The sequence below is a fragment of the Mobula hypostoma genome, chromosome 2, assembly GCF_963921235.1.
Source record: "Mobula hypostoma chromosome 2, sMobHyp1.1, whole genome shotgun sequence".
NCBI lineage: Eukaryota > Metazoa > Chordata > Chondrichthyes > Myliobatiformes > Myliobatidae > Mobula > Mobula hypostoma.
Window position 1 is genome coordinate 239,499,847 of NC_086098.1, and position 12,407 is coordinate 239,512,253.

The 12,407-nt window shown below is 41.3% G+C and overlaps 1 protein-coding gene across 4 annotated transcripts in view; it reads left to right on the forward strand.

The window, feature by feature from the left end:
- LOC134342973 (cingulin-like) overlaps positions 1-10,825 on the forward strand; it is a 133,102-nt gene extending 122,277 nt beyond the window's left edge. For all 4 annotated transcript variants that reach the window (XM_063041723.1, XM_063041726.1, XM_063041724.1 and 1 more), the window contains one exon: positions 6,366-10,825. In XM_063041723.1, the coding sequence (XP_062897793.1) occupies positions 6,366-6,507 (142 nt within the window). In that variant the 3' untranslated portion in view covers positions 6,508-10,825. The remainder of the gene's footprint in view (positions 1-6,365) is intronic.
- Positions 10,826-12,407: the final 1,582 nt, after the last annotated feature.

A 12,407-nucleotide genomic window follows, 5' to 3' on the forward strand; every position in this document is an offset into this window, starting at 1 on the left:
TGTTTAAAGCAGTGATTGATAGGTTCTTCGTTAGTAAGGGCATCCAGGGTTACTGAGAGAAGGTAGGAGAATGGGGAAATAAAGCAGCCATGATGAAATGGCAGAGCAGACTCAATGGGCTGAATGGCCTCATTCTGTTCCGAAGACTTGTGGCTTTATGATGAGGAAAGGGAGTCGGGGATGATGAAATGTGACAGCCAGAGGTATTGCATACTATCATACAAGTTTTTAATCCATTCTTGATTTAACACCACGCAAGCAATATTGTTCATGTTATATTGTTTATTTTATTGTTTCTTACAGTTTAATCATTTTATTCACTGCTTTAGTCTTTAGTCCAGTGAGTCTGGGGTGGAGGCGGAGGCAGAGATACTGTTCCCAACCTCTCTAAGGTCGAACAATCTGCGGACTGAGCAGCATCTTTGGGAGGGCAGGAATTGAGGACTTTTCAGGTTTGTAAGCCCTGATGCTGGATCTCCGAACTAAATCCTCAACAATTCCTTCCCTCCCACAGATGCTGTTTGACCTGCTGAGTTCCTGCGGCAGATTGTTTGATGTTGCATATTGCAGCATCTTCTGTCCCTTGTGTCTCCCTCGAGGTCAGAGACTGGCCCTCTATCTAGAGAGCTCTAGAAGATGGAAATGTGATCTTAAGAATGTAATGCTGAGGTCTTATAAGGCATTGGTCAGACTGCACTTGGAGTACTGTGCGCAGTTTTGGCCACCTTATCTAAGAAAGGGTGTGTTGGGATTGGAGAGCGGATTCGCAAGAATGATCCCAGAATGAAAGGGCTAACATGAGCCCTGGGTCTGTGTTCACTGGAGTTCATCCAGAAAAATAGGGGGGGGGAGACTCATTAAAACCAATTGAATATTAAAAGGCCTAGATAGAATGGATGTGGAGAGAATGTCTGCAATAGTGGAGAGTAGGGTAGAGTCTAAGGACCAGAAGACGCAGCCTCAGAATAGAAGGACATCCCTTTAGAGCGAAGATCAAGAGAAATTTCTTTAGCCAGAGGGTGGTGAATCTGTGAAATTTATTTCCTCTGATGGCTGTGGAGGCCAAGGACTATAAAACATAAAGACCATAAAGTGGAGATTGATAGGTTCAAGGGCATGAAAGGTTACAGGGAGAAAGGAGAATGAGGTTGAGAAGGATAGTAAATCAGCCATGATGAAATGGCAGAGCAGACTTAATGGCCCAAATGGCTTAATTCTGCTCCTTTGTTTTATGGTCTTGTGGTGGCTCACCTCGTTTAGCTAATCCAGCCATTTGCGGTGGAAGTTGGAGATATATGATTGTGAGAAAACTAGGAGGGGCACAGCCATCAGCACTGCTGTGTCTTTGAAGCTCTACTGACCCGGGTTCAATTCTGGCCTCTGTGTGGAGCTTGTGTGTTCCTTTCATGGTTTCTTCGGGTGCACACACTTCCTCCTACATCACCAAGCCACGTGGGCAGGTTGATTGTCCATACGGACATGAGGTTGCTCGGACTGTGAATGTGGTGTTGCTGAATCCTGAGACCCTTAACTGTCTTTGATTTATTTTCTCCCTGTAGTCATCAGCTGATTCCTTTATCCTCTACAGGTGTGTCACCCACCTGCTGGATATTAGTTTAAAGGGAAAATAACAGACTTTGAACGTCACAACAGGCAAGATCTCCTGGTGGCTACCCATTTCAATTTGACTTCCTATTCTTTCATGTCTGTCCATGCCTGCCTCTACTGCCAAGATGAGGCCAAACTCAGGTGGGAGGAGTAACACCTGCTATTCTGTCTGGGTATCCTCCAATCTAATGGCATAAACACTAATTTCTCTACTTTCTGGTCATTTCCTCCCCCCCCCACAGTCTTTTTTTCCATTCCTCAATCTGGTTACCTCTTCCCTTCTCTTTACCTCCCCTCTTCCTTCCCTTTTTTCCATGGTCCACTACGCTCTCCTATGAGGTTCCTTCTTCATCAATCCCTTGCCTCTTCCACCAGTCCCCTCACAAATTCTTATTTCATCTCCCCTTGCCTGGCCTCAACTGTTACCTGCCACCTTGTAATCCTTCACCTCCCCACCCCCCTCCCACCTTATTCTGGCTTCTGCCCCCTTCTTTTCCAGTCCTGATGAAGGGTCTCGTACCAAAACGTCAACTGTTTATTGCCTGACTTGCTGAGTTCCTCCAACGTTTTGTATGTGTTGCTGTAGCAGATTGTGAACTCTTGTTCTCCTTACAATTATTCTTCTTTCCCCCCTCCTAGGCAGTTCCACTGTAAGCAAGAAGTGAGTAGTGTTTTTTTTTTGTTCTGTATCTCTCTCATACATGCCCACGCTCCATTTCTGCAAGCAGATTCAACACTAATGCTACTTGCTCCTCCATAGATTACTGTTCTACACGCTGCTTTAAAATATATAATAATCGGTTTACCAGCCCGCTGCCCGGTTACAGGCACATGCACTTTTAGCTTGCTGTTAAACCAGATGCTTCTGAATGTGCGGTTTTGTTTGGATAGTCCTCAGTGCAGGAAATACTAACTGGTTAACTCATTCCTGAAGCCAGCAGTCGTCTGATTATCGTGTTGTCAGGATGAGTAAAAGCTGTGCTGCTTAATGTTCACTGAATGGCATGTTGCTGTCAATATGGCAGAGAAAGTTTGTGCAAAATGAAGTTGGGGCTGTATTTTGAAATGTACATCAAGGTACAGAAGGAAAAATCTGTATTTCTAATGTCCCAAAGGCCTTTGGATCCACCTATAGCGCAGTCATTAGCAATCAATCAATACAGTGGATTCCAGTTGACTGGGACACATTGGCACCAGTACATTTTGGCCCAATTAAGCAGCTGCCCCAATTAGCTGAAATTTCATAGAAATAGTTAAGAAAGTTTAAAAAAAGCAAACTACCATTTAACTGGAATAACAATTTATATATTTAAATAAAATACAAAACAAATTAGAACACGATGAATGCTACTACAGTATCAATGGAGGATTTCATCCAATGTACACTGCTGTGTTCTTTTAACTGTGAATGGACAAATTCAGCAGACACCTGCTGTAGATTGCCTTCATAGAATGCTATGGACAATTGCATCATACAAATTTTCATTTTCATTGTAACATTAAAGATGATTGTCAATACCCTCAAATTCTTCGTAGTTCCTAACTTGTTGAAGTAGTGAAATCATTTCGTTTTCATTCCTGGCATCTCCAAGCCCAAATGTTTGAAACTGCAGTGAGCAAAACAGTTCTGAATTGTCTTGCTGCTTATTTCTTGCCAACTAGCACTGACAAAAATCACTGATTTTTGAACATGAGTACACATAACTGATGCTATTTAAAAACGTTGCTCTACGCATGGTGTAGTGTCTGACGACACAAATGCACATGTCTGATGCTAATTAGGAACTGTCTGGCAACGGTCTCCTGTCCCAATTGAACAGCACAGTGTCCCAAATAAAAGAAGAGAATCCCGGCTATTTTCTCAATATTTTTGTTCTTTAAGAGTTGTCCCAAAGAAACAGCTGTCTCAATTAACCAGAATCCACTATAGCGGACAGCCAAGAAATCTTCTGTGTTTGTGATGCTGAGAAGACAAATATTGACATACCTGGTATGGAAAACCAAACTTTAGTGTACCTGGACCCTTAAGTGCACTAGTTGCTACTGGGTGCAATAGAAAGTGTTCATGATCAATCACCACCTGCAGAAGCCCATTTCAATATTGTCTGGTGTTTTTGTGCAGAGACTTGCTGAAATATGTAATGTGATTACAATGGAACTCAGTCTGTTGCGTGGAGTTGGTGGGGGGTGACATTCAGTCCTTTAGTTTTGCTCAGTCAATTGGGGAAGAGATTGACGGATGTGTACCTCACTTCCAAACTAGAACTTAAGAAATGAAAATAAATCATCAAATTTAGAATAAGTTATGTTAGTTCAGCAGATAGGATAAAAATACAATTAAGAAATTAAAGTTAAGAAATGGTGAAAAGAGTAAATTACAGGAAGAAAAATAAAATACTATTCCTGTTTGACAGAGAATGAGGAGTTTGATTTTACTATGTTACCAAGTTCAAGTTTATTATCACTTCAGCTGCATACATGCCAAGCAAAAATCATTCCTCCAGAGCAAGGTGCCCAACTCAGTATGTATAATGCACATACAGCACGCAGTCATGTTACCACAAAGAAATTAACATAAGGGTGCATTTACATTGCAAGTTTAAAAAAAAAATGAACAGTGTAACACTGCTGGCACATCATATGTGGTGAGACTTGGGTGGTGCCAGTGAGATCAGGAAACACCTGTCAAATATTGAAATAGAAATCATTCCATTCCCTTTCAACCAGAGCTTGTGATGCTGGATGTCATTTTTTGTCTTAAGTTCAGATTGAAACAGTGCGTTTATTGGCATTCATTGTGTCTTGCATTCAGTGAATTATGAATGAATAGCTGATATTAGACCCAAACACTGCGGCTGGTCTGCATACAGCAAGCTCCCACTAGCAAAAGTGAGCTAAACGACTTGTTACTTTATTTGACACTGGCTAACTGGGAACTGCTAGTTTGAATGCCCAGCTGTTTTTGGATCAATGTAACAGGAGTATTCATGTTCTCCCAGCAGGCAGGCGGATGACCACGCAAACAGTGCAGTGCCATTTTTGTTCATCACCCCATTGTCCAGTAAGATCTGTGTTCATCTCTGATGTCCTCCTGACACAGGGGTTTTTAGGATGATATTTCAAGATTCAAGCTATAACTGTGGCCGCTTCCCAAGTATGGGAAGGTTCTCCATGTAAAGGAGGAGATTTACCAGGATGCTGCCTGGTTTAGAGAGTATGCATGATGATCAGAGATTAAGGGAGCTGGGGCTTTACTCTTTGGAGAGAAGGAGGATGAGAGGAGACATGGTAGGAGTATACAAGATAATAAGAGGAATAGATAGAGTGGATAGCCAGCGCCTCTTCCCCAGGGCACCACTGCTCAATATAAGAGGACATGGCTTTAAGGTAAGGGGTGGGAAGTTCAAGGGGGATATTAGAGGAAGGTTTTTTACTCAGAGAGTGGTTGGTGCGTGGAATGCACTGCCTGAGTCAGTGCTGGAGGCAGATACACTAGTGAAGTTTAAGAGATAACTAGACAGGTATATGGAGGAATTTAAGGTGGGGGGTTATATGGGAGGCAGGGTTTGAGGGTCGGCACAACATTGTGGGCCGAAGGGCCTGTACTGTGCTGTACTATTCTATGTTCTATAACATTTGGGATTTGTAATGGGGTTGGAGATTTGATAGGGAAAGCCCAGTGAGAAAGAATTAATTTAGTTTACATTTTTCTGACACTGAATCACAAGAAAAATGCTTTGGCCTGGGAAGGAATATTAGAATCTAAAAGGTTTAATTGTGAGGTTACAGTACAAAAAAAGGGCTAACTTCCTCAAATGTAGAAAATTAAGAAATGATCAGATGGAAGTGTTTCAGACGAATAAAGGAAGTGACCAGACAGATTCATGGGCTGAGTGTGGAACAAGAGGTGAAGTTCAAAATAACTTCATTATCAAAGTACGTGTATGTCACCACTTACTACCCTGAAATTTGTTTTCTTGCAGACATTTACAGGAAAATAAAGAAAAGCAGTAGAATTTGTGAAAAACTATACATAAAGAGATGAGGACAAACAACCAATGTCCAAAAGAAAACAAACTGTACAAGTAAAAATGTAATACTGAGAACATGAGTTGTAGAATCCTTGGAAGTGAATCTGTAGGTTGTGGAATCAGTTCAGAGTCGTGTCGAATGAAGTTGTCCACGCTGGTTCAGGAGCCTGATGGTTAAAGAGTAGTAGCGGCTCCTGAACTTGCTGGTACGAGATCTAAGGCTCCTGTTCCTCCTACTGATGGTAGTAGTGAGAAGTGAGCCTGGTCTGGATGATGGGATCTTTGATAGACACTGCTTTTTTTGTACTCAGTGGTAGGGGGAGGCTTTGCCTATGATGAACTGGGTTGTGTCCACCACTTTTTGTAGACTCTTCTATTCCTGGACATTGGTGCTTCCATACGCCAAGATACAACCAGTCAAGATACTCTTTATTATATATCCATAGAAATTTGCAAAAGTGGTATTAAAAACTTTCACCTCGTATGACCCTTCTGGAGAGGTTGGTGATCTACGAAAAGTGAGGCCAAGATTTATTGTAGTTCAGCCAGGACACCATCCGAAATAAAAGCCGGAGCTAAGAAACAGGTCATCCATCATCTAATTAATTGCAAATATAGCTACAGGCCACCACCTCTCCTTATATTCCTGTGTATCATCCTGAATGCTCTCCCTTCATAGCCTCAGTAATGGTGATCATAACTACTCCACTTGTGCTTATTCTACAGGCGGAAAAATACTCGTTCCAACATGGATCTAAAAGATGATGATGACGACTTGAGTTCAGACGACGATTTCGAAAGCACGTTCAATCCTTCCTCCATCAAGTCACTGATTACTGAGAGCAATTTGCAGACAAGCTCCTGTTAAACCTTTCTTTTGGAAGATTTTCGCTAGTTCAGTATGTCACTCTCTGTGGCTGGTGTGTACAGAAGGAAATAAGATTATTTGCTGAATCATTTGACTACAGTATCATTGTCAGAAATTCAGCATGTAAATGATCTGATTATGCAAAGCTTTAATCTGTCTTTTGGGATCCACTTTTAGTAAATGTACAAGACAATCATACAACTTAAAACCTGCTTTTGATAGGAATATTGTATTTTAAGGTTTTTGTTGGAACAAGTTTTTATTCCCGTACCATAGGGAGATGAATAAAGGTTTCGTCGTTTGGATTTCTAGGGTTGAAAGCACTAAAGGAATTGGAGCTAAAAGGGAGTCATTCTATGTGCATTGTCTCTGAACTGCTTGAGGCTGCTTGTCACTGAGGTAGGCAGCCTTGACTGCACCCTGGCGGGTACATTGTGTGTGTTGAATTTGTGGGATGATAGAACCCACTGTATCTGTTGACAGACCACTCAGATCTAATAGTCTCTCCCATCGCTATCCTGTTGTACATAGTGAAAGCTGCTGTCTGCCCCCATCTCCTTGTTGCACAGCTCTCTTGAGTGTTGTTTCCTCTCTGGTATTGGTGGTTGCTGGTCATTCACTGAGAATCCACCTTGAAATTAGTGTTGTGTATAAAAAGATCTTAATATCTTCCAGGCCCCCAGCACTAAGCCCTAATAACCACATTCCTCTTTTGATTGTGTTTTCTACCATATCTGTGGATGGGTTACTGTGTGTCCTCCTTGTATCTGGATAAATCTAATGAAACCCCTGTGCCTTGTATATCTAACTCAAGTGTTTGTGTATTCTCCCCTTCAATTGGTCAACTCTCTGTTCATATCACCAATATCAACCACTTTATCTGAGGCTGCCTTTATTCTGAATTGCTGTGTCTTGAAAATCTTTTCTACTGAGCAAGCTCTAGGTGTGGTGCCTCTCAGATTCCTGTGGTTGTACTCTTTGAAGTACAAGTCTGAAGTGTTTTGCAAGCCTTTGAGTGAGATTATTTGTGACTGGTGTTTCTGTAAGTGGAAGTTGATTGTCTGCAGATGCTTGTAAATCATATCTCTGCAAGTGACTGCATGTAGGAGAGAGAAGGTGCAGAGGGAAAGATTGATTCCATCTGCTTCTAACCAGGAAACGTCTGGGATCAACTGAAATCAGAATACTATAGGTGTAATTATGGGAATTATTTAATATTATGTGTTTTGTGTTTCAGTTGGCATATTAATGTTCCTTCATTTTACCCAAACTCCCACCTTTGGACACAACAAGCAACCATTGATTGTGCTTCACGAGATGAAGTGGCTTTCAGAATGAATGACAGGGATTTTGGGAAGAAAGATTACTGCATTTATATAGCACCATTCAGCCTATTAATTATCATGGAGTGTGGTTACTGTTTAAATAGGAAATTTGTGTATAGTAAATTCCCACAAACAATATGAAAAATGGTCAGATCATGCTGAGGTAACTACAAAATGAATATTAGTAAGGACACAGGATATCCCTCTAAAATTAAATTGTTCAATCTTTGAGTGAAAAGGGTGATGGGTTCTGAGTTCAACATAAATTCATTATTAAAGTACGTAAATGTCACCATATACGTGAACCCTAGATTCATTTTCTTGCCTCTTTTGGTATTAAGAGTGGGACAAGATCTGCTCTCCACAACCACATTTTCTTCTCCTCCCTAATTTGTGCCTTCAACAGTAATAGTACAACCAATCATACAGGAGTCAGTAGAAGCAGCTTGAGTAAGGGAGAGAATAACAGCTTTTCAGAACTGTACATGGCTCATCATGAAAGATATAACTGAATAATATATAATGTGTTGCATTTCACAACATCCAGATAAATATGACACACATTATGAAAGGCAGCTGTCCCTTCCAGAGGGTCTATAAGTAAGGTCTGTGGTCTCAAAATTATGAGTTCGTCCAGTGAGGACGGGGATGAAATGAGGCAATGTATTTGCACCCAGCAAACTCTCACTAGCAGCAGTGTGCTAATGAGGGTTGGTGGGTAATGTGTTTCAGCAATATTAGTCTGAGAATAAATATAGGATAAGTCAAGTGAAAATGTGCCTGTGGTGCTGTTGCAAATAGGTTTTCTTTGAACCTGTGCATACATGTAAACTCAACTCTGATTTTAACCTTTCAGGAAAGGATTTGTTATTATAATGAATGATTCCTTTGCACTCGCATTATTAAAATATTTGGGGCTGGTGCCTGCTTTGTTTCATGTGATTAGAAGGCCTGTGAAGTGACTCAGTGCCAATCCATGACCTCTGTCTGACCTTCCTGCCAATAATGACCCTGCAATGGTAGTTCAGGGATTTGTTTATTCTCTTTGAGATCATAGACTCCTCCCCACATCCCCACCTCCCCATTTCAGGCAAGGTTCACGTGTCAAAACTATCCCTAATTCAATGTATGATTAATAGAGAATTGCAAAAAGGAAAACTGCAGGGTCCTGATGGGAAAGATGAGTGAAACACCAATTACAATTTGGGGTACACACACAAAATGCTGGAGGAAATTGACAGTTACAATGGAAAGTCAATGTATTGGGCCAAGACCCTTCATCAGTGTGAAAAATTGACTCTTTATTCCTTTCCATAAATGCTGCTTGAGCCGCTGAGTTCATCCCACGTTTTTGTGTGTGTTGCTCTGGATTTCCAGCATCTGCAGAATCTCTTGTATTTTTCAATTACTACTTGGAAAATGCATTACATCAGTCTCGCTATTAATATTGCTTGGGCTCGTGCGTTGTCTTGTTTTTGTTTCATGGTGAATTATGAGGTGAGCTGCCATCAACTTTACAAATGCCTAACATCAGAATCCTTATTTTTGTATTGTTAGTAATGACTGAGGCACAACCATCTTGCTGGATGTTGCCTAGTTTTGTAATTGTGCAATAATAAAGAAGGAAATAAAATTACCTCTAACACCTGGTATATAATTTGCACTGGCTTGTACCCTAGCCAACAGAGTCCTCTGTGCTGGGGTAGTGTTTCACATTGTCCCAGTGTAACCCATCTTGTGTCTTCTAGGTCAAGATCCTCCCTCTCATAGGGATGAGGTCTTCGGAGCTTCTGTTGGTATCTCTGGAGCTCTGGGTTTTTACTGGATGGGGATGGGCTGGGTTGCTAGCCCCATCTCCAAACCACCTCCTTTCATAACCGAGCTTGGGACTGTCCATGGTGGAGTTACAGGTTCTTTAGGGACTTTAATGTCAAGAAAATGCCTTTCTTAGGCTTAATATCCGGCTTTTCTCCCATGCATTCCAAATCAGTTCTGAAACCTTATTCATCCTATTTGATGTTGCCGTTCACAATTTCATTATCTCATGATTAAATGAAGATGAAAATACAGACGTCAACTGGCACATACAAAATGCTGGAGGAACTCAGCAGGCCAGGCAGCCTCTGTGGAAAAGAGTAAACAGTCGACGTTTTGGGCTGAGACCCTTCAACTTCGACCTGAAACATCATCGGTATTCTTGGCCCGTTGAGTTCCTCCAGCATTTTGTGTGTATTGGACTTTCAGCATCTGCAGATTTTCTCTTGTGTGATGTCAGCTGACAATGGTTCTTCCAAGCTTTTCAGTCATACTTAATTTTAGCCGATGAACACCAATGTACAAGTCACTCAGCTGTATGTGTGGCCCCTTCCAAAGATGCCCAGACTTGTACACCAGTTTTTATAGTGTTTCTTCACTTGGTATCAGCTATAAGTATAACACACTCACAGAGAATGCTGGAAGAGCTCAGCAGGTCAGGCAGCATCTGTGGAGGGGAATAAACAGTCAACGTTTCGGGCCCAGACCCTTCATCAAGACTCATTCCTCATGAAGGGCCTCGGCCTGAAATGTCGACTGTTTATTCCCCTCCATAGATGCAGCCTGACCTGCTGAGTTTTTTCTAGCATTTTATGTTGCACAGTTGCTCAGTATTTCCAACATCCGCAGAATCTCTTGTCCATTAACTGCAAGTATACTGTGTATATTTACAATGTAAATGTATCCTGTATTTCTATTTCACACTTTACTGTTGCCAAGGTTCACTGGTGTATAAATTGAAAAATGAATATCAACTAAAGAAATTTATACAAAATCTATATATAGATATATAAATATATACACATTAACTGTATAGATGAGAGTATTGATTACCTGTTGATCCAACTCTGTATGAGATTTTGATTCCAGTTTGTGTGGGAATTTTCAAAGCTTTTTTTTTCCATATTTGTATTTTTGTATATATGTTTGAAATTCAAATCTTTAATTTGCATTTTATGTTTAAGGAAATAAATATACTTAAGATATTTTCTTTGCAAATTGTTTGGTGATTTGTTTAATTAGTACACATGACACTTTGCCTCAGTTAGTGCTTTTTTTAAATTGTTTATTTATTCAGAGATACAATGCGGAATAGTCTCTTCTGGCCCAAAGAGCTTCACTACTGAGCAACTCACCTATTTAACCCTGGCCTAATCACGAGAACAATTAACCCACCAGCTGATACATCTTTAGACTGTGGGAGGAAACCAGAGCACCAAGAGGGAACCCACACGGTCATGGGGAGAACATTCTTACGATATTGAACTCTGATCTCCCGAGCCATAACAGTGTCACACCAACCACTGCACTACCCTGGTGGCTAACCAGTTTGCAATAAAGCTCCTTAGCTGACAACTCTTCATAATCTAAACAGTTCCCAAATCAGAAATGCAGCAGAAAACTGGATTCCCATCTAGCAAAAGATGTCTGCAGCACCCAGCAAATTCTTCCCACCAGTTTCCCCAACGCTTCTCTGCATGTATGGGCTGCACACAAGTCAGGCTTGGGAGGACCCACACTTCACTACTTGCATATTAGGCTCTTAATCTATTGAATGCTACTCCAGTGACATTGGTACCATGGTATATGGTATCAGGTCTTGTATGGCAGAAGGGTTAAATAGCCTACACACGTTTCCACTGGAATTCAGTATCATATTATACACTCAGTGGCCAGTTAATTAGGTACAGGAGTGGAACCTGGTGTGGTCTTCTACTGCAGTGGCTTATCCATTTCAAGTGTCAACGTCTTATGCATTCAGAGATGCTCTTCTGCACACCACATTCATGGTTATTTGAGTTACTGTCACCTTCCAGTCTTTTGAACCAGCCTGGCCATTCTCCTCTGACCTCTCTCATTAATGAGGGTTTTCACCCACAGAACCACCACTGACTTTTTTATGCGTGCCATTCTCTGTAAGCTCTAGAGACTTGTGTATGAAAATCGCAGGAGATCTGCAGTTTCTGAGATGCTCAAACCACCCTGTCTGGCACCAAGAATCTTTCTAAGTGGTCAAAGTCACTTGGGTCACATTTCTTCCCTATTCTGATGTTTGGTCTAAATAACTGAACTTCTTGACCACCTCTGCATGTTTTTATCCATTTAGGTGCTGCCACATGATTGGCTGGTTAGGTATTTGTATTAAAGTACGGGTGTACCTAGTAAAGTGGCCACTGAGAATATGTGCGCCTTCAATCTTCCTGCAGGGTGATCAGGGAGATCGAGGAGACTGGACTGAGACTGGGGATCATTGAGGTTTAGATTACAGGAAGGTTAGGTGATGGGAGGGCTGAGCAGTGATAAGTGAAATGATCTGGGAATGTGAGATTAGGAGCAGAATTGGGCCATTCCTTTATGGCTGATTTATTATCCCTCTCAATACCATTCTTTTGCCTTCTCCCCATAGCCACTGATGCTCTGACTAATCAAGGACCTACCAACCTCTGCCTTAAATATATTCAAATGCAGCTTCCATAGCTATCTCTGGCAAGGAATTCCACATATTCTCTACCCTCTGGCTAAAGAAATTCCTCCACATCT